This window comes from Tarenaya hassleriana, unplaced genomic scaffold, assembly GCF_000463585.1.
Source record: "Tarenaya hassleriana unplaced genomic scaffold, ASM46358v1 Cleome33, whole genome shotgun sequence".
Lineage (NCBI taxonomy): Eukaryota > Viridiplantae > Streptophyta > Magnoliopsida > Brassicales > Cleomaceae > Tarenaya > Tarenaya hassleriana.
In genome coordinates, this window is record NW_010966459.1 from 1168807 (window position 1) to 1192055 (window position 23249).

The following is a 23249-nucleotide window of genomic DNA, read 5'->3' on the forward strand; positions in this document are numbered from 1 at the left end:
TTCCTTTTTCTTACCAAATAGTTAAAAAATAAATAGTTTTTATTAAATATTAATTTTAATCATAATATCTGAAATATGATCTAAAATAAATAATAATAATAATAATGCAATAAAAATAAATATTTTTTATAAATATAATTAATAAAATGATATTTATTATATCAATAAATTTAATAATAACGAACATATAAAATTAAATTTAAAAACTAATTATAATATTTATTAAATCTATTTGCGTTTTGCACCTCTAACCACATATTTTTGTATAATTGATTACGTTATACATACTTTTGACGACTATTGTATCAAATATAAACAAAAATATGTGGTTAGGAGTGCAAAACGGGTTGGTTCAGTCTAAACCAATCTAACTCGATTCGAACCGATATGTTTTGGGTTTATTCTGTTGCGACCTATTTTTAACGAGACATATACCTAGATCTTCCTAAAATGTTAATAAAAAAAATTAAAAATAATAAAATAATTCTAAATGTAATGAAAATAAAAAAAATTCTTGATTCACAAAGTCTACCTCGTAGTTTGAATGAGATGGTTCGTATGATGCATGTTTTTTAGATTTGAATTTCTTAATCACAACTAAATATTATGGACAGACTCACATGTCATACCGTCTTTTGCATCCCAACTAAAGTGTTTCTTATTTTTCTTTCAAAAACTGGCAGTTATTCATTAGATTTTTTTTTATATAATTTCCCTAAATTCAATCTAGTAAATTTCAACAAATCCTTATACATGGAAAAAATAGAAGTGTTATGGCGAGAGAAAATCTAGTTGAGAAAAAAAGTTCATACTATAGATACCAAAAATATACAAAATTAAGAAGGAAGAAAATCCAGTTGAGGTAAAAAAAAAAAAGATCATACTATGTTAATTTTTTATTATGTATACCAAAAATATACAAAATTAAGAAAGAAGAAAATCGAGTTGAGGTCATAAAAATTGTTATACTATGTTAACTTTTTCAATATATATACAAAAAATATACAAAATTAACAAGGAAGGAAATCGAGTTGAAGTCATAAAAAAATTATATTGTGTTAATTTTTTCACTATGTATACAAAAAATATACAAAATTAAAAAGGGATGAAAATCTAGTTGAGATCATAAAAAAGTCATACTATGTTAACTTTTTCACTATGTATACCAAAAATATACAAAATTAAGAAGGAAAAAATCGAGTTGAGATTATAAAAAAAGGCCATACTATATTAACTTTTTTACTATTTGTATACCAATGATATGCAAAATTAAGAAGGGAGTAAATCTAAATGAGATCATAAAAAAAATCATATTATGTTAACTTTTTCAGTATGTATACAAAAACTACAAAATTAAGAAGAGAGAAAATCTAGTTGAGATCATATTTATTCCAAAATAGGAAGTCACCAAACGACACATATATTTAGAAAAAAAAAATTATAAACTACACATTATATATATTATGCATAGTCAAAATTTTAACGACAAATAATAAACTATGCACTAGATTATATCAAAATATACCCAATTAAGAAAAAAAAAGGGTAATAGTATACAAAAAAATATAGAAAATTAAGTAGGGAGGAATCTAGATGAGATAATTCAAATTAAATACGAAATCACCAAACTAATTATATAATTTATAAGCATAAGTAGATAAGAGAATTAGGGTTATAAATAGGAGCTCATTGTAACTAGTTGAACCAGTCTAGATATAAAAAAAAAGAATTAGAATATAAAGAGGTCAGTCCATTTGATAAATATATTATACTAATAACAAGAAATCATGGGGAAGGGGAACATAATGATAATGATGGTGATGATGGTGATGATGATCATATCATCCAATGAGATTGGGCACGTGAGAGGAATGACGCGTGCAGAATGCGAAGACGACTGCGAAGCCAATGATTGTTGGAAAGGCGCGTTTTCTCCTCCTGACACTCAGTGCATGTTGGATTGCATCGCCAAAAAATGCCCCGGCCTTCCCCCCACCGTACGTATTTCTATATATATTTCTTCCTAGTTAAACTTATATACATATATATATATATGTATATATATAATCATCTATCTATGTATGTATCTATGTATATATGTATCATGTAGTGTGTGTGTATATGACATATATATGTTTAGAATGAGTTAATGTGATTTTTGTGGTGACAGGTTAAAGGTCGGGCGAAGATCAACAGCATGGGGTAGATGCATGTCGCATGCCCGATGACGGAAAATGAATATTTAAAATTACAAAATTCGGTTTTTTTCTCTTTTCTTCTTCAGTTTCGTCATGTTATGATCGAAATCGATATGATGAATAAAAAGCTACATCTTTTGATTCGATAGATGGAACATCTTGAGATTTTGATAAGATATACGAGATTCATATATATATATCTGTAATAAGTTTTAAAAAAAGAAAAATATCCAATTTCATAATTGCGAATAACTCATAATAAAATACAAGGGGTTGTGATATAAAAAATAAATATATTTCAATTTTGTCTTCCATGATTTGAAGAATTTATTTATATAATATGTGGACGGTGTTATCCTACTCACATATATCTATTGAAGGATTGTGTGCCTAGGGAATTTATACTATTCATTATGACTTTGTCAACACTTGGTTAGAGAGGAACGACGATATACTCTTATATTAAATAAATGCATGAAGAAACTAATCAATAACGTATCAAGAAATAACAAAAATTTTGATATATATTCCAAAAGATAAAGAAAGAGAACAAGTAACAAGATGTATATGAGAGAGTTTTTTTAGGACTATAAATAGGGGATGTAACAACATCAAATCATGTGAAGTGGGTGAATTTGATAAATAGAGTGGAAAATTTGATTAGGGTTTTAATCTAAAGAATGAAAAAGCAGAGGGATAGTGTAGTGATGATGATGATGGCGATGGTGATGATGATCATAGCATCCAATATGATTGGAGAAGTGTGAGGAATGTCATATGAAGAATACGAAGACAATTACGCTGCCAAAGATTTTTGGAAAGGCGTATTTTCACCTCCCGACACTAAGTGTATGTTGGATTGCATCGCCAGAAAATGTTCTCCCCCTCCCCCCGTAATCCTTTCTCTCTCTCTATCTCTCTCTATATGTATGGATATTGACTTGATTTTTGTGGTGGCAGGATAAAGGTTGAGCGGAAGACCAAAACCCGAGGATAGATTTTACCAGACCTGTGATGAAGTTATATATGAATACATGCCAATCTTTTTTTCTTCTATATTTTATTTCAATGTTGTGCTATAAAAATGACATATAAGATAAAGGATAGTTGTTTGTCGTCATCATCATCATTATCAGCATCATCATCATCATCATCATCATCATTAACATTATCACAATTATTATCATTATCATTATAATTGATGTTGATGTTTTGTCTCAACCCATACCGTAGACATGGGAAAGCACTTTGTACTGTCACACCACTGCACCACCACTTCTAGATAATATAAGTAATTCTTTATTATTAACTTTTGAAAAACTATCAGTTATTCATTAGATTTTTTATATATATAATTTTCCTAAATTCAATCTATAAATTTCAACAAATCTTTATACATGGAAAATATAGAAGTGCTATAATTTGCAATCTATTTATAGTTTTGATGTACAATTCCGGTTCGGATTTGATACTTAAAATATTTTTAAAAGAGCTTATAATATATATGTATAAATCATTTTTTCTATATATGGGATCCAAACGCACCTATTTAGAAAAAAGAAATTATAAACTACACATTAGATATATTATATATAGTTAAAATTTTAAAAACAAATAATAAACTATACACTAAATTATATTTTAACAAAAAAAATCTATACAAGATTATACCAAGTTAAGAAAAAAGTCATACTATGTATACCAAAAATGTACAAAATTAAAAAGGAAGGAAATCTAGTTGAGTTAGTATTTATTCCAAAATAAGAAATCACCAAATGTCTGACGCACATATTTAGAAAAAAATTATAAACTACACATTATTTATATTATGCACAGTCAAAACTTTAACAACAAATTATAAACTATGCACTGAATTATACCCAATTAAGAAAAAAAAGGTCATGGTATACAAAAAATATACCAAATTAAGAAGGGGGAATCTAGATGAGGTAATTCCAAAATAGAAAATCACCAAACTGATATATATAATTTATAAGACCGAGTGGGTTAGGGAATTAAGGTTATAAATAGGAGTTCATTGTAACTAGTTGAACCAGTAGAGATATAAAAAAAAAAGAGTCAGAACATAAAAAGATCAGTCCATTTGATAGATATTATACTAATAATAAGAAATAATGGGGAAGAAGAGCGTGATGATAATAATGGGGATGATGGTGATGATGATCATATCATCCAATGAGATTGGGCACGTGAGAGGAATGACGCGTGAAGAATGCGAAGACGACTGCGAAGAACATGATTGTTGGAAAGGCGCATTTTCTCCTCCCGACACTCAGTGCATGTTGGATTGCATTGCCAGAAAATGTCCCGGACTGCCCCCCGCCGTACGTATTTCTATATATATATTTCTTCCTAATCAAATTATATATATGTATATATAACCATCTATATATGTATGCATGTATCATGTAATGTGTGTGTATATGACATATATGTTTAGAACGAGTTGACGTGATTTTTGCGGTGACAGGTTGAAGGTCGGGCTAAGATCAACAGCATGGGGTAGATACATGTCGCCTGTCGGATGACGGAAAATAAATATCTTAAATTGCAAAATCTGGTTTTTTTGTTTTCTCTTTCCTTCTTCAATTTCGTTGTGTTATGATCGAAACCAATATGATGAATAAAAATACATCTTTTGATTTGATGGACGGAACATCTTGAGATTTTGATAAGATATAAAAATACATCTTTTCATATATATCTCTAATAAGTTTTAAAAGAAGAAAAATATCCAATTTCATAATTACGAATAACTCTTTATAAAATACAAGTGGTTATGATATAAAAAAATAAATATATTTCAATTTTGTTTTACACGATTTGAAGAATTTATTTATATAAATATATATATATATAGATATTGACTTGATTTTTGTAGTGGTAGAATAAAGGTTGAGCGGAAGACCAAAATCAGAGGATAAATTTTACCGGATATTATATATGAATACAAGCGAATCTTTTTTTTTTTTTTATAAAGAATAGTTATTTATTATTATCATCATCATTATCATTATCATTATTATTAAATAGTTATTTTATTTCAATGTTTTGTCTCAACCAAGAAGCGAAAATTTATTTAATTATCGTTAATCATTGTAGCTAAATAAAAAAATGAAACAAATTCAGTTATAAGGAACTGATAAAGTCTAAACATAATATTACAGTCATTTCATTAAAAAAGTGGAATGGCATAATTTATAATTACAATTGATTTCTGACGCCAACACAATTAAACTCGGACAGTGACAATCTTTTTCTGACATTCATGCAAACAAAGACACGAACGAGCACGGTCTATCATGTCGACCACATCTTCTGGAGAACATATCTCTGTCTTGTAATCAGTCAAACCAGTGACCAGTGATACTTCCTCCCAATACAGAACCTCTTCTTCGTCGTCGTCGTTGTGAATCATTGTATATGTTCTTCCCATGTCTCTGCAAAACTTGAGAAAGTGAGGATCCTCCATTGTCGCTTTCAGGTCCAGATAAACTCTGTTCACAGCTAAGCCATCTACGGATTTCATCGTCAGCATAATCTCCCGTATTCCCGAGAGATTTGACGCCAAATTCTTCGCCATGGCCGATGAACTTGCATTTTCGGGTTTGCTTTCCTCGCAGCAGGTATGCAGTAAAACCACATTTCCCAAACAGAATCTCGACATGAACATGAAGAAGTCGATGAAATTCATTCCTGTGACGAAAAGAAATCAGAATATGGCATTAAAATACTCCAAGGTAAGATAGGTTACGCACAAAAACCTGTGTTTGCAGCGAGATTACGCTGGCAGATAGCTTCAAAATCATCACAAATGTCCCTAATGTCTTCTATTGATTCCTCAGTGTCCTTGTAGTCCTTCCACAATAGATCCCACTGAATTGGCAAAGTGATCAAACCAATACCAAACCTTTTCAGAACATAAGCACTTCTCCTTTTACTGTTAAGCAAGTGGAAACACGCTTAACTTACCACCCGGGAAAGATTGTAGGCATTGAACCAATTGTGGTTTATCGATATCGTGTCTTCCTGTCAACGTAAACGAGACAGTTTAAGAAAGAAGCATCCAGAGAGCTCAAACAGTATACACACACAATGAGAACAGATGAGAGAGAGAGAGATACCAAGTTATATACTTGATGATACCAGCCACTGGGAACAAAAATAATTTCACCGGGTTCTTGAATGCATTCTAACCAAGTAGTCTGAAGAGAAGTCAATAAAACAGTTTGCATAAAATGTGATCAAGGCAATCTTACAGGCTTATAGAAGGACCGCCTTATTTACCTTCTTAAAACCCGGGAATTTAGTATCATCAACATCTTCAAAGATGTCATAGACGCAATTTTTCATATACCTGCAAAATCTCAAAGGTTGCAGGAACTGGGAATGGCCATATCATCTTGCAAATTAAGGCAAGGAACACCACTGAATTAAGATCCAGATGACATGAAGAGGTTTCCATCTAAATAACCATAAGATTCCCATTTATGCTTCTTCTATCATATATCAACTAACATGAAACTGCACTCATTTCTACATCATCTGAAGATTATACGACTAGTAAGGGAACATATTTATAAGCTTGCCTGTCAAAAACATAATGACTTTGCGAGGGAGGAAGAAAAAGCCATCTTTTCCGACCACATACATTTGCTGACCAACTATACGACCTAAAAACATCAGCGTGTAGAGGCGTCCAAGATCCTGCAGCAAGAGTTTTTCAAATAACTTTGGAGCTAAGCCAAAGGCAGAGGCATATGAACAAAAAGGGAGAAAAAACATAAGAATCTTGCACAGACCTTTTGCTCCCATATAAACAAAACGATAGTCAGAGCAACTTATTTGATCATACTTCTGGAAAGTGTCACGATCCTCGTGCATATGGTAACTGTCTAGATAAATGTTGAGCCAGTCATCGCCAAATAGTGGAGGAGTTCTGTAGGCAATATACTGTGGGTACTCCTGGATATAGATTCAACCAAAAAAGAGATGAAAGATGAGGCAGGGCTCCATTCAATGGTTACGATATTCCAAAACATATAGTTAACATGAATTCATTTACAGAGAATGCACTTTCTTTGATACAGGACACAAATTCTCTCTGCTTGCTTCAGTTAAGCAAAGAGACTATTACTACTTAAGATTACAAGTTATCAACATGTCATGTCAGCAGTCAGCTCTTGCCTATAAATACAGCCCCTAAAAACTGTATCATATCAAACTCTTGCCAATTATACAAAAGCATGGTAGCATAGCTGTGATCTTGTATCTATCTTTCAAGGAGGGAGCAATGCATGGATACAAAACAAGAACGGGCGACAAATGTGTGAGATAACGATTTAGATATGCACCTTGACAAAGTGCCAGTCTTTCAGATAGAGATTAGACTTTGCTTTACCGCAATAACTGGCGTCTTTGAGCTTGCCCTCGGTGGAATCCTCAATCCAGTGTTCGACAAATTCAGCAACAGACATTTCTACTCTTTTCTGATCAGTAAATTCTCTAGTATCGCAATCTGCGACCTGTGAAGATCCAAAACCAGGAACAGACAAACAGATTGTTCATGCATCAATTGAAACACTCCATTCCACGAAACAAGCACCATAAATTCAATTCTAGCCATTGTCACGAACATAAAAGCAGACAGAAAAAAAAAACATGAACATGACAGGAAGGAAAACACCGAGACAGAAAGGCGCGATCTTTGTCCGAAAAAGAAAGGATTCAGAGCAATAGATTACATGAACTTTGGATTTCCCGAAGTGGGTGACGAAGAACTGAAGATTAGGGCAACCATTTTCATCGACCCAATCTCGTCGAGCTCTCCAATCGTCGGTGAGATGGGTCAGGACCACTGGCAGGTTCTTGGCCAAAAACGTCTCTGCAAAAGCATCGTAAGTCAGCTCTGTACCGTTTATTCTCTCAATCCCACCACCGATCTCGATCCCCATCTTTTCCGTCTCTGATTTGGTCGAACTTTTCACTTCCCACGACTTGGCTGTGCGTCTCCAATGCAAAACAATCAAAATAGATTCATTTGTTTTGAAAAAAAAATAACAAGGGGTTCGATAATTCGATTCGGTTTGATTATAATTTATATCAAGGTTTGTTTATTTTGATTTTAAAAAAATCGTAATCATTTGCTTTTTATATTAATTTTGATTAGGTTTTAGGCCCAGTTTTTATTTGTTTAAGCTCAGTAATTGAGCCCAATAGCTTTGCAAATTGGCCCAATTAATTTCTTACGAAATGAAGAAATGTTTGCATTGGCACATGAGTTTTTTAAAATTAAATAGAATGCCTAACAGTTATGTAAACCTGAACGATTTTCTCGGCCCGTTAATGTTTTATTAATAAAGTCCAAGCCTAATCGGTTTCGCGGCTTTAAAGCATAGAAGCCGTCGATTTTAGATATCACCCAAATCAACGGTTCCGATCATTTTCCGGGCACAGACACTGTGATACGTTATAAATACCGTCCCTCGCATGTCGCATCCTTCCCAATTCCCCTCTCCTTCTGTTTACATCCAACTGACAAAATTCATTTCAAATTTTAGAGAGAGAGAGAGAGAGAGAAACCATGGCTTCGACGATCAGAACTCTCGCTAAGTTCGACAACCACCGATTGTACGCCGTCGATTTCTTCGAAAATCACGTGATCGTCACCGTCACGGACACACCCTCTGTCATCCGCCGCTGGATTCAATCCATTTGCTACCACCACCGCCACCGTGAACGCTTCGGCCGTCTCATCGTCGGTCTTGGCGTCCAGTGGATTCCCGACGAATTCGGCACCTATAATCCGGCGGAAACTCTACAGCTCTGCGTCGGAAGCCGTTGTCTCATTATCCAACTGACCTACTGCGATTACCTCCCTCAAATCCTCCGTCGTTTCCTCCGCGACTTCGGGATAACCTTCGTCGGAATCTGGAACATTCAGGACAAGAAGAAGCTCTTGGAATCGAAGCATCAGTTAGAGATCGGTGGTCTTCTGGACATAAGGCTCTACGTGGAAAATTCCCACGGCTGGAGCCTCCGTGATTCTTCGTTCGAGACGATCGTCAAGGAGTGTTTGGGATACGAAGGTGTGGATTTGAAACCTAGCATCAGTAAAAGTGACTGGGACAGATACATCCTGCGCCATGATCAGATCCTTCAGGCCACTGTTGATGCGTTCGTCTGCTTCAAGCTTGGCGTCGAGGAACGTCTCTGGAAAGAAACATAAGACGATTCAAGGAACTTTGGAAAGCAAGTAAGAAGGGAGAATTTCTTCATGTTTCGTTGTGTTGGGTAGAAGAAACTGCTGGTTCTTATATTTCGGCCGTAGACTGTGCTGATTTCCTTGGAATATATGTGATTCTCCAATTTAGTCAATGATTTGCTGATGACTTTTTTTTAGAAAACGATCATTTCATATCATAAAGATTTTGATGCATTTGTTTTTTCAATCTAATGATCAAAAGCTCCTGTGATGAATAGAATCTAGAAGAATCACATGCAATCATCCATCTTAGATCGAATAATATTTAGAATGAAAAATCGAAAAATCGATTTTACCATTTTTATCTCGTTTGGAGCAAACAGAAATGATATATATTTGAAAAAAAGGATTGCAAAATGAACCAGTACATGAATCAAACACGGAAATCTCTTTGATTCTATGGTTATTCCTCTCTCCCTCTCTCTCGGGAAATGGAGCAGATTATCGCAGGAGATGCAGCGGAGAGGACGAGGGGAACTCTGCGACCGATGGTCGAGAACGAAATTGCCGTTCCGGAGATCCTTTGATTCGTTAGTGGAGCGACCACAAAGCACCGCTCGGAGCCAAGGTGCTTAATCACTTCTCCGATTCCATTTTTTGAACCTGAAACTGATTTTTTTTTTCTTTTTTGGGAATTTGTTGTCGTTTTGGGTTTTGCTTCTCGTGAACATTGATTCAACATTATTGAAAACAAAAAGTAACCGAAAGTATGTAGTGGGAAAAAAAGTAAATATAATTTAGGAAAAATAAAAATAAAAATAGCAAGGGAGGAGAAAACATCGTGTCTGTATTTGCTATACAAGTGTGATCCAAAGTGATGTTGTGCCATTCTTGAATAAAAAAATAGAATAATACTATAATCCAGAGGGGATATCAGTTATGAGAAGAAAATCCTTTGGTAAAAAGACAGTTCCTTTTTCTTACCAAGGGTTCGTCACTGAGATTAATGTAGTTTTGGTTTTTGATTTGTAGAGGAACTTGCAAAGATGGAAGCGGGATTGAGAGAAACAGAGGACGAACTCGTTGATTCTTCTGATTCCTCTTCTGGTTTCTGAGCCTTATTATTGCGGAAATAAGCTGTTTTATGTCTGATTCCACCATCCTGACTGGTGATTATTGATCTTTGTGGAAAGTGATTGTTGGGTTGTTTAAACACAAACATTCTGAGGGGAACTCTATCTCATTCATTGTTTTTTTTTTTAATCTACTTTCTTTCTAATGTGGCGAATAGGATTGGGTCCTGATGAGAAGTGCTTAGAAAAAGTTTGCAATTACGTACATAAATCTAAGAACATCTGCCTGCAATTACAAGGTATTCTTTGCTTGAAAAAAAATAGTTGGTTAGAATGTGATCCGGGACTGACCAACCGAAACTGATTATATTTAGATTTGTTTATTTTGATTTTGAGAAGAGAAAATCCTAACAAATGTGTTAACTTTCCAAATTTCATAAAACAAAATTTAAAATTTGGTATCTATCCAATAGAATCGCAATTTTATTTTTCGATAAAAAAAACTTAAATTTTATGGGCGGTGTCATTTTTAATAAGGATAATTCCAAAAAAAATCATATACTTTTACCTCGTCGCAATTTAAACGTTATATTTTTTTTTAATCCAAAAAAACCTTTTACTTTTAAAAATTGGCAAATAAAACACTGAACGAAAAAAATATTATTTAATACTGACATAGCATCCTAGTCACCTACCACATCATCAACCCTTAATATTTAATAGTATTAATTAATAAAAATATTAATATTAATATTAATAAAAATAAAATTTTAAAAATTATACACATTCATATACAAAAATTAATTATTATAACAACAAAATTAATTATATATTTATTTTACACATTTATATGTATATATATATATTTTATATGTATGTGTGATATATGTATTTTTTCCTAAAAATTATTATATATATAAGAAATTATTTATTATTTGTATATTGTTTTATATGAGTTCAATTGTCCAAAAAAATATGTTCTTGGAAAATAAATATGTAATTAATTTTATAGAAAATAAATGTGTAATTAATTTTGTGGTTATAATAATTAATATGTGTATATGAATATGTATAATTTTTAAAATTTTATTATTATTATTATATTTATTTTTTATTAATTAATATTACTAAATATTAAGGGTTGATGATGTGGTAGATGATTAGGATGTCATGTCAACATTAAATATTATTTTTTTGTTTAGGATTTTATTTTCTAATTTTTAAAAGTACATGATTTTATTTGTTAATTTTTAAAAGTCAAATTTGTTTGGATAAAAAAAATATAAAGTTTAAATTGTGATGAGAAAAATAGTATAGAATTGTTTTTGGGATTAGCCCATGTTTTATTAATAAAGTTCAAGCCTAATCGGTTTCGCACCTTCAAAGAATAGAAGCCGTCGATTTTAGATATCACTCAAATCAACGGTTCTGATCATTTTCCCTGCACAGACACTGTGATACATTGTATAAATACCGTCCCTCGCGTCCTTCCCAATTCCCCTCTCCTTCTGTTTACATCCAACTGACAAAATTCATTTCAAATTTTAGAGAGAGAGAGAGAAACCATGGCTCCGACGATCAGCACTCTCGATGAGTTCGACAACCGCCAATTATACGTCGTCGATTTCTTCGGAAATCGCGTGATCGTCACTGTCACGGAGACTACCTCCGTCATCCGCCGCTGGATTCGGTCCATTCGCTACTACTACCGTGCACACTTCGGCCATCTCATTGTCGGTCTTGGCGTCCAGTGGAATGACCAATTCGGCACCAATTCTTCGGCGGATACTCTACAGCTCTGCGTCGGAAAGCGTTGTCTCATCATCCAACTGAACCACTGCGATTACCTCCCTCAAATCCTCCGTCATTTCCTCCGGGATTTCGGGATAACCTTCGTCGGATTCTGGAACGGTCAGGACAAGAAGATGTATTAGAGTGTTAGTTGTATTTTCAACAGGTTGTTGCAAAGTTATAATGCGGGTCATGTATTTAAAGGAGAATACAGTTGAGAAATAAAGTAACAGAAAATTTTCCCACACTTTCTTTCTCTTTCTCTCGCTCTCTCTCTCTACTGCGATTGTTCACAAAGCTTTTCTGATATGGTATCAGAGCGGAAATTCACCAGAATCATATTTCTAATAAACCTTTCGATTTGGTACACATTGATACATGGGGTCCCTTTTCTATTCCTTCCATAGATGGTTATAAATACTTCCTTACGATTGTAGATGATTGTTCCCGAGCATGTTGGATCTATATGATGAAAAACAAAAGTGATGTGTTGCACCATTTTCCAGTGTTTGTGAATTTTGTTGAGAATCAGTTTCAGACTACAATCAAGGCTATTAGATCAGATAATGCTAAGGAGCTGGTTTTCGCTGATCTTTGTGCGAAGAAAGGGATATTTCATTATTATGCTTGTCCATACAGTCCACAGCAGAATTCGGTGGTAGAAAGGAAGCACCAGCATATACTAAATGTGGCTCGTGCACTGATGTTCCAATCAAATATTCCCATGATCTACTGGAGTGATTGTGTGAAGACAGCAGTGTATTTGATCAATAGAATACCTTCTCCTGTGTTGGAAAACAGGTCACCATACGAGATCCTTCATGGTAATTCCCCTTCTTATGCTCATTTACGATCATTTGGTTGCCTTTGTTATGGTTCAACTCACCTTAGTGACAGGCATAAGTTCTCGGCTAGAGCAAGATCTTCTGTATTCATAGGATATCCGACTGGTTATAAGGGATATAAACTCTTAGACCTTCAAACCAACGAGATTTATATTTCCCGCAATGTTGAGTTTCATGAGGACACTTTTCCTTTCCATACCCATACCTCTTTAACAGATTCAAATGTCGAATCTGTTTCAGAGTTATTTCCCCATTCTATTATTCCTTTACCTATTCCTGATCATTCAGAAAGACCAATACCAATTCCACAAAATAACCATACTAATAGCTCTTCTTCTTTCAGTTCTCATGAAACTCATTTAGACTCATCAGATAACACTTCTTTTTCAGACATACCTATCACCAATCCCTCTCGTCCAAGACGAACAGCTAAGCCTCCCCCTTATCTTTCACAATATCAGTGTTATCTTACCCAACATTCAAACTTTCAAGAACCAGAAAACTCCCTTACCTCTAAAACCACACCTTATCCTTTACAAGACTTTATTTCATATGACCACCTAAACAGTCATTACAGAAACTATCTTTTCAATCTGAACCAAGAGACTGAACCTCGAACTTTTAAAGAAGCTGTCAAATCTTCTGATTGGCAGCAAGCTATGAATACAGAGATCTCTGCTTTACATGAGAATGGAACTTGGAGCATTGTTGAGTTGCCTCATGACAAGAAACCAGTGGGATGTAAATGGGTTTATAAGATAAAGAGAAAGGCTGATGGCAGTGTTGAGCGTTATAAAGCTCGGTTAGTGGCTAAAGGATACACTCAACAAGAGGGAGTGGATTATACAGACACTTTTTCGCCAGTTGCAAAGTTAGTGACTGTGAAATTGATTCTTGCTCTGGCTGCAACACAGAACTGGAGTCTTTCCCAAATGGATGTCACTAATGCCTTCTTACACGGTGACTTAGAAGAGGACATCTACATGCAATTACCTCCAGGCTATAATTCTCCAGAAGGTACTACTCTGCCACAGAATGCTGTATGTAAATTGCAGAAGAGTCTTTATGGATTAAAGCAAGCTTCTAGGCAGTGGTATTCGAAATTTTCATCTGTATTGATTGCTGCTGGTTTTCGTCAGTCACAAGGGGATCATACATTGTTTGTTAAGAAGACAGGATCAACATTTCTGACATTGTTGGTATATGTAGACGACATTATCATTGCCAGCAATAATGATCAGGCTGTAATTGATTTGAAGATTCTTCTTGCTGAACACTTCAAGATCAAAGATTTAGGACCATTGAAATATTTTCTTGGATTGGAAATTGCTAGAAACAAGGGTGGAATATCTGTTTGCCAGAGAAAGTATTGTCTTGAGCTCTTGGAAAATACTGGTTTCTCAGGTTGTAAACCAGTTTCAGTTCCGATGGATGCGAATGTCAATCTGAAGTCTGACTCAGGAATTTATCTCAGTGATCCTTCTACATATCGGGCTTTGATTGGAAGATTGTTGTATCTTACAATCACTAGGCCTGATATAACCTTTGCAGTTCATAAGCTAAGTCAGTATCTTTCGAAACCTACAGAGGATCATTACAAGGCTGCTCAGCGGATTCTTCGATTTCTTAAGAATAATCCTGGGCAGGGTCTCTTTTATTCAGCCACTTCTGCTCTACAATTAAATGCATTTTCAGATGCTGATTGGGCACAATGTCCGGATTCACGACGTTCAATCACAGGATATTGTGTTTTCTTGGGTGATTCACTGATTTCATGGAAATCAAAGAAACAACAAACAGTTTCAAGGAGCAGTACAGAGGCTGAATATAGGGCCTTAGCGAATACAGTTTGTGAAGTTATTTGGCTTGACAATTTGCTTAAGGATCTGGACATTCCACTCATACGACCTGCGAATCTCTTTTGTGACAGTAAGTCTGCGATTTATCTGGCTTCTAACTCTGCATTTCATGAGAGGACGAAGCACATAGAGTTAGATTGTCATCTGGTTCGAGATAAGCTGAAGGAAGGGCTGATTCGGACAATGCATGTATCTTCTGACAATCAACTTGCAGACTTATTGACAAAGTCTTTGTCAACAACTCTGTTTCATTCATTAGTGCAAAGATTGCATCTGTCAAGCTTATTTCTTCACCAGAATTAAGCTTGAGGAGGGCATATTAGAGTGTTAGTTGTATTTTCAACAGGTTGTTGCAAAGTTATAATGCGGGTCATGTATTTAAAGGAGAATACAGTTGAGAAATAAAGTAACAGAAAATTTTCCCACACTTTCTTTCTCTTTCTCTCGCTCTCTCTCTCTACTGCGATTGTTCACAAAGCTTTTCTGATAAGATGCTGTTGAACTCGAACCATCAGTTAGAGGTCGGTGATCTCCTGGACATAAGGCACTACGTGGAAGATTCCGACGGCGTGAGCCTCCGTGGTTCTTCGTTCGAAAAGGTCGTCAAGGAGTGTTTGGGATACGAAGGTGTGGAATTGAAACAGGAAATCAGTAGAAGTGACTGGGACAGACGCAGCCTGCGCAATGATCAGATCCTTCAGGCCACTGTTGATGCGCACGTCTGCTTCAAGCTTGGCCTCAAGGAACGTCTCAGGGAAGAAATATAAAGACGATTCAAGGAACTTTAGAAAGTAAGTAAGAAGGGAGAATTCTTCAGGTTTCGTTGTGTTGCATAGAAAAAACTGCGGTTCTTATACTTCGGCGGTAGACGGCTCTGTTTTCTTTGGAATATATGTGTTTCTCCAATTTAGTCAATGATTTGGTGATGACATTTGTTTAGAAAACGATCGTTTCATATCAGAAAGATTTTGATGCATTTTTTTTCCCAATCTAATGATCGAAAGCTCTTGTGAATAGAATCTAGAAGAATCGCATGCAATCGTCCATCTTAGATCGAATAATTTTAGAACGAAAAATTATTTTTTTATTATATTTTAAATATTTTTTAAATATTAAAATTATTTTTAAATATTTTTTATTATTAAAATTTTATTTTTAAAATTTACATATTTGGCTACGATATGGATTGGACTGATATATTTTTAACTCGGTAAAAAACCAATGGATTGGATTAGACTAAAATTTTTCCAGATCGGAACGAGTTGGGCTAGGTCAATCCGTTTTACACTCCAACAATTACAAAATATTCTTTGCTTGCAACCCAACTTGGTTGTTGAACCGGTGAAATAGAGACACAAAGCGTGTGTTTCGTCCCAAATTCGAGTCTTAAATTGGGGAGAGGAACATAATTTAATCACATAGATTGTTCTCATTTATGGGATTAGTCTAGACTTCGATTCAATACACCCACTTACAAAAAAAAAACAGGTATTCATTGCTTATCTTATTCTTTGTGACTGCAAATCAAACTTTAGTTTGTGCTTTATTTAGGAATATATTGAGACATTATGGAACTTGATAAGTTTTCTTTTTTGATAGAATGGAAAGGGGTTTTTTCACGGTGAATGGGGGGCATGACATTTTGTGTTGGCAACAATTGAAGTTCTTTTAATTCAAGCTTTATCACTGGTTCTTGTACGATTGTTTACAGGGGTTAAATTCAAATTCACAAAACATTGGTGCAAGCGATCCAAATCGTGAAGTGATGTCTATACATGCAAGTACTTTAAATCTTCCCTCTGGATTTTCAACCCTTGTGTTATATAGTCTTCACTAAAATTCAAGTTTCCATCTATATTTCGATGGCGAGTGAGATGATAAGGAAAGAGAGTTTGTCATGTACATTAAAATGGTAGAAAACAAGACGATGTTTTGAGATAGTACGAGATGTAGTTTTAATTGTGAAAAGTTTTATGTTCCTCAGCCAGTCTTAAGGTATGGATGGTTTTCATATTCGGGTTGATTATATTTAGGTTTGTTTATTTTGATTTTGATAAGGGAAAATTCCAAAAATATGTTAATTTTTCAATTTTCACAAAACAAAACTAAAGATTCGTTTTCTATCAAATAAAATTTCAAATTTATTTTTCAATAAAAAAATTTAAAATTTTATAACCGTTGTGATTTTTAAATCTAAATACTGACATGATATAACAATATTTTATTTGACAAATTTACTTTGACATATCATCCTCTACATCACATCAATATATATTTGAGTTTAAAAATGATAATTGTTATAAAAGTTAGGTATTTTTAACTCAGTTGAAATTTTATTTGGTAAAAAACATATTTTAAGTTTTGTTTTATAAAAATTGACAAATTCAAGTACTTTTTGAGATTTTTTCTTTTAAAAATATCATAACCATTTGTCTTATATATTAAATTGGATTCGGTATTGTCTCGACGTTTGGTTTGTTTTTTAATGATAAAATAGAAATTTCCTCTCGTAATCATTTCTTAAAAAATCATAATCATTAAATTTCAATTTTTATATTAGACTTGATTCCGGTTAGTCACAGTTATTACTTAGAATGAATTCGATAATGGTTACTTACTGTGTACCCTTGGTTGTCTTTAGGCCCAGTTTTTAAGTTTTAATTGTTTATGCTCAATTTGATTGAGCCCAATAGCTTTGCAAATCGGCCCAATTAATTTCTTACGGAAGGAAGAAATGGCGCATTAATTTTCTAAAACTAAATAAAATGCCTAAACAGTTATGTAAACCTGAACGATTTTCTCGGCCCGTTAATGTTTTATTAATAGAGTCCAAGCCTAATTGGCTTCACGGCTTTAAAGAATGGAAGCCGTCGATTTTAAATTTTACTCAAATCAACGGTTCCGATCATTTGCTGTGCACAGACTGTGATACATGGTATAAATACCGTCCTTCGCGTCCCTCCCAATTCCTCTCTCCTCCTGTTTACAGAATTCATTTCAAATTTTAGAGAGAGAGAGAAACCATGGCCCCGACGATCAGCGCTCCCGCTGAGCTCGACGACCGCCGATTGTACGCCGTCGATTTCTTCGGAAATCCCTTGATCGTCACCGTCACGGACACTACCTCCGTCATCCGCCGCTGGATTCAGTCCATTCGCTACCACCACCGCCACCACATACACTTCGGCCGTCTCATTGTCGGTCTTGGCGTCCAGTGGAATGACCAATTCGGCACCAATTCTTCCGCGGACACTCTACAGCTCTGCGTCGAAAGCCGTTGTCTCATCATCCAACTGAACCACTGCGATTACCTCCCTCAAATCCTCCGTCGTTTCCTCCGCGATTTCGGGATAACCTTCGTCGGATTCTGGAACGGTCAAGACAAGAAGATGCTGTTGAACTCGAACCATCAGTTAGAGATCGGTGATATTCTGGACATAAGGCACTACGTGAAAAATTCTGACGGCGTGAGCCTCCGTGGTTCTTCATTCGAGACGATCGTCAAGGAGTGTTTGGGATACAAAGGTGTGGAATTGAAACCTAGCATCAGTAGAAGTGACTGGGACAGACGCAACCTGCGCAATGAGCAGATCCTTCAGGCCACTGTTGATGCGCTCGTCTGCTTCAAGCTTGGCGTCCAGAAACGTCTCTGTGGAGAGATATAAAGACGATTCAAAGAACTTTAGAAAGTAAGTAAGAAGGGAGAATTTCTTCAGGTTTCGTTGTGTTGGATATGCGGTTCTTATACTTCGGCGGTAGACGGCGGCTCTGTTTTCTTTGGAATATATGTGTTTCTTCGATTTAGTCAATGATTTGCTGATGACTTTTTTTTAGAAAACGATCATTTCATATCATAAAGATTTTGATGCATTTTTTTTTTCAACATAATGATCAAAAGTTCTTGTGAATAAAATCTAGAAGAATCGCATGCAATCATCCATCTTAGATCGAATAAATTTTAGAACGAAAAATCGAAAAATCAATTTTGCCATTTTTTATCTCGTTTGGAGCAAATAGAAATGATATATATTTGAAAAAACGGATTACGAAATGAACCAGTACATGAATCAAACATGGAAATCTCTTTCATTCCATCGTTATTCCTCTCTCTCTCTCTTTCTCTCTCTCTCTCTCTCTCTGGAAATGGAGCAGATTATCGCAGGAGATTCAACGGAGAGGACGACGGGATCTCTGCGACCGATGGTCGAGAAAGAATTTACCGCTCCGGAGATCCTATGATTCGTTAGTGGAGCGACCACAAACCACCGCTCGGAGCCAAGGTGCTTAGTCACTTCTCCGATTCCGTTTCTTGAATCCGGAACTGATGTTTCTTTTCTTTTTTGGGAATTTGTCGTCCTTTGGGTTTTGCTTCTCCTGATCATTGACTCAACATTATTGAAAACAAAAGGTAACCGAAAGTATGTCGTGGGAAAAAAAAAAGAAGCAATATAATGTAGGAAAAAAAAATAGAAGGGAGGAGACAACATCATGTTTGTATTTGGCTATACAACTGTGATCCAAAGGGAATTGTTGAATAAAAAAAAATAGAATACTATAATCCAGAGCGGATACATTATCAATTATCAGAAGAAAATCCTTTGGTAAAAAGATGGCTCGTTTTTGTACCAATGGTTCGTCACTGAGGTTTGTAGTTTTGGTTTATCAATTTGTAGAGGAACTTGCAGAGATGGAAGCGGGATTGAGAGAAACAGAGGACGCACTCGGCAGCAGCAGGTATGTATCAGCTTCACTCTGTTGTTCCATTTTTTAAAACCCCAAAAAAAAGATGCTTACAATGGTAGTTGATCCTTCTGGTGTCTTGTTGGCAATGATTTATTGCGGAAATAAGCTGTTTTATGTCTGATTCGAGCATCTTGGTTAATGGGTGATTATTGATCTTTGTAGGAACTGATTGGTTGGTTGTTTAAACACAAACATTCTGAGGGAATCTATATCTCATTGAGAGCATGGGGGACAAGGGGACTCCGTTTCTGCTGCAGAGTCTGGAATTGAAGTGCTTAGAGTAACTCCACAATCACATGAATCTATTTCTTTTGTGAGTGCAAATCAAATTTTAGCTTGTGTTCTATATATAGGAATATATTGAGAGTGTCAGACATTTTGTGGGGGCAACAATTGAAGTCAAGCTTTGACCACCTGCTCTCATCGTTTACATTCATGCAAGCAATCCAAACCGTGAAAATGATGTCTGCATTTTCAGTCTTCAGTAAATTTCAAGCCTCCGTCTATATTTTTTGGGCTGAGTGAGATGTTTCCGAAAGCCGGTAAGGAGAGGGTGTGGTTCTTATATACTTTCTAAAATGCATACCGAAAGTTGGCATATAGAATTACAGGTTGTTGTCATGCATCTTAAAATGGTATCCGACAAAAGGGCAGCGTTCACGACTCCGTAGGAAAACAAGACGATACTCTGAGATATTACGGGACGTAGCTTTAAATTAATGTTCTATATCTCTTGTATCATCAGTGTCTCTGTTTCCTCAGTCAGTGTCTCAAGGATCGTTGCATGGCTTCGTGTGACTGATGCTCTCATTACACGAGGGGAAATGAAGTCAAAGAAACGCTCTTGAGAAAAGGTGGTAATTGAGGAGGGAGATCACTACCAAATGTGAATGCGGAGACACTGTTTTGTTCATCACACGCCCTAAATTCCAACACAATTTTGATTCATTTATTTGCATTCTGATTGAGCTTCCAAATTTATTTCGTTATTTGTTCGTTTTAAAATGAATCTTGAATTATATAAAGGGAAACGTGATGTTTTTGGGTAGCGCTTTCGATAGATTTACTTTGGGTTCTATTATGTTTTCTGGCTTTGATCTCATTTTATTTGACGTCGGTCGATTCGTTAATGCTTCTCAACATGTCATGTTTCGCCTCCGATATATGATCCTCGTAACAATAGGGGTCTACCGTTTGGTTAAAACATGAAATTAAATCAAATGATATTTCATTTTAAAATTCAGTATGTGTATTTTTTTTTTAAAAAAAAAAGGTAAATTAATTGGAAAAATGGAACAGAATGTTCGAATATAAAAGATTAATGGGTATAGCTTTTAATGAATTCTAAATTGAGAAATAATCAAAATGAAATCGGACAGAATGTCCAATCCGAGACAGATCTTCACTAGTTTGGGACTCTCACTCTCACATCTCCTTTTTTCTTCGTCTTCCTCCTTTTTTTTTTTGGTTCAATGCATTACGCTGTTATGTATCATTTATCATGTTTTTGTATACGTGTATGTTTGTGTATATATATATATATACATATGTGTGTGTATATATATGTGTATGTGTGTGTGTGATGTCCGAAATAGAGGGGAAATCAGGAGGAGCCGAGTCAGTGGTGCTTATGATTGACAAGAGTTCTACAAATAATTGCAGCCATGATTCATATTATCTCTTCCTTTTTTCCCTTTTCTTCAAAAGGCACGCACCAGAAACATATATTAAAATTATGAGAGTGGGATGAATCAATCAATATTCTAAAATTTGTTTCTTCAATACATTTATTTTGCTTTCATTCATTATATATATATATTATTTGTCAATATAAAAAGAAGTAACAAAGGTTGCATGGGGTGGGGTTTGGGAGGAGGAGAAGGTCAACAAGTCAAACTCCAAATCCAATGTTAATCATAATGAAATCTATTTAAGACAGTGGTACGGCGATTACAATACATATTTGGTCAATCATTGAACCGTCCATTTGTTGTGAAACAATGGTTTAAAACATACTGAATAAAGGAATACATTTTGAAATTATATCTTAAGATATGTCACGAACCGACTTTTATGTACGCATCATTATTTCATGAAATTCAATCTTATAATTCTTTGTTACGGAAATGAACGTGTAGCAAACGTACACTCTGAATCTATTTTATGCAAATTAATACTGATAATTCTAGTTTTTAATAACTGATACTTCCGATTATCTCAAATTAATCGTGAAATCTTAATCTTTACATGAATATCTATTGATCAAATATCCAATTTGGACAGTTCAACCGGATAAATGGAATACAAAACGTTTGTCCCGCTCCAAATTCGAACTTGAAAGGGAAATGTAATCATATGGTTTGCTATCAATTTCAGGATTAGTTTAGGTCTCGGTACAAGATATTGGTTACCAAAAAAAAATCTACTGATTTGATATCCGTATCTCTCGGCCAACGACGGGGCCAAAATTTTTTTATCAATAACAATATTCTGTTTTCTGATATGAATAATCTGAAATAAATTATTACAATCAAGGACACTAATATTATTATATAGAACAGATTTAGTAACCGACACAACTGTTACAACCGTTACAAATTTAAACATAAAAAAAAAACTGCAGCATAAATAACCTGTCTTCAACTCCTCCTTCTGAGTTTTGAGGCACAATCCAACACAAATGAATTGGAATGTTACTACTAAATTATAAAATATAAAACGTGCGATTTTTCTCATTAAAAAATAGCTTTTACCATTGTTCATATGATAATATGATAATGGACCAGGGCCAGGTCAGGTGGTAAGGGAGCAGGGGAGCAGCACCCTGAGGTGGAGGGTTCGAATCCTTTAATCGTCGCTCTTTCTTCCCCTTGACCTGCTCGCCTGTCAGCCCATCATAATGGGTTGATTTACCTCATCCGCGTGTGTTGCAGGCTAGTGCGCGTGGGCGTGGGGTTTGACCTGCGGGCGCCTAAGCCCAACTACGACCCGAGCGTTAGGCGCGTCTGGTGGCCAGGTCCGGCGGACTGAGGTCCATGGAGACTGTTAGGCGCGGGTGGTGGCCAATTCGTCTCCGTTTGTAAGGGTAGGTAGTCACAGAGATTCTCCGTAATTAAAAAAAAATATGATAATGGACCATCAACTGTATTATAGCATCGCGTAAGATTCGTGTCATAAAGAAAACATACACTACTGACTATTCCTTATTCAACCACAATCACTACACTATTTTCCGCCAGTGAAATTACTTGAATCATTTCCAAATTTTATTCTCTCTTTATATACATACACATATATATATAATATGGTTATATGTGTGTGTGTGTTACAGTGTTGAACAATCACGTAGAAAGCAAAAGGACCCCGCATGCATGTACAATGGAGATGTCATTCTCTCTCTCTCTCTGCTGTTTCATTGTTTCACTCATCAATGGGCTTTGCTTCTTTTTCACGTCTCCTCCATATCCATCCGATTAGATTGATCCTCGATTCCCCATATCATGTGCGTTTTTTTA

The 23249-nt window shown here is 35.0% G+C and overlaps 4 protein-coding genes, 1 long non-coding RNA gene and 1 pseudogene across 6 annotated transcripts; 5 read left to right on the plus strand and 1 right to left on the minus strand.

The window, feature by feature from the left end:
* Positions 1–1728: 1728 nt before the first annotated feature.
* LOC109117001 lies at positions 1729–2293 on the plus strand. The gene is made up of 2 exons (XM_019203427.1): positions 1729–1997; positions 2171–2293. Exons 1-2 carry the CDS (start codon positions 1788–1790, stop codon positions 2204–2206), a joined length of 246 nt encoding a protein of 81 aa, XP_019058972.1. The 5' UTR covers positions 1729–1787; the 3' UTR covers positions 2207–2293.
* Positions 2294–4243: 1950 nt separating this feature from the next.
* LOC104821483 lies at positions 4244–4870 on the plus strand. Its single transcript, XR_773084.1, has 2 exons — positions 4244–4543; positions 4690–4870. It is a non-coding gene; the product is annotated as an uncharacterized LOC104821483 (long non-coding RNA).
* A 478-nt stretch (positions 4871–5348) lies between these two features.
* LOC104821484 (jmjC domain-containing protein 4) lies at positions 5349–8278 on the minus strand. Its single transcript, XM_010552387.1, has 9 exons — positions 7964–8278; positions 7574–7744; positions 7022–7184; positions 6809–6926; positions 6507–6576; positions 6344–6424; positions 6192–6248; positions 5984–6095; positions 5349–5915 (listed from the first exon to the last, which is right to left on the minus strand). Exons 1-9 carry the CDS (start codon positions 8171–8173, stop codon positions 5452–5454), a joined length of 1446 nt encoding a protein of 481 aa, XP_010550689.1. The 5' UTR covers positions 8174–8278; the 3' UTR covers positions 5349–5451.
* A 425-nt stretch (positions 8279–8703) lies between these two features.
* On the plus strand, positions 8704–10788 carry LOC104821485. Of its 2 annotated transcripts, XM_010552388.2 has the most exons (3): positions 8704–9474; positions 9924–10051; positions 10456–10782. In XM_010552388.2, exon 1 carries the CDS (start codon positions 8803–8805, stop codon positions 9445–9447), a length of 645 nt encoding a protein of 214 aa, XP_010550690.1. In that variant the 5' UTR covers positions 8704–8802; the 3' UTR covers positions 9448–9474; positions 9924–10051; positions 10456–10782. The 2 variants fall into 2 exon arrangements, with proteins under 2 accessions (XP_010550690.1, XP_019058969.1); XM_019203424.1 differs by having other exon boundaries at positions 8705–10051; positions 10456–10788.
* Positions 10789–12061: 1273 nt separating this feature from the next.
* On the plus strand, positions 12062–15785 carry LOC104821575 (annotated as a pseudogene).
* Positions 15786–17989: 2204 nt separating this feature from the next.
* On the plus strand, positions 17990–19354 carry LOC104821486. The gene is made up of 2 exons (XM_010552390.1): positions 17990–18680; positions 19144–19354. The coding sequence occupies exon 1, from the start codon at positions 18015–18017 to the stop codon at positions 18654–18656; it is 642 nt and encodes a 213-aa protein (XP_010550692.1). The 5' UTR covers positions 17990–18014; the 3' UTR covers positions 18657–18680; positions 19144–19354.
* Positions 19355–23249: the final 3895 nt, after the last annotated feature.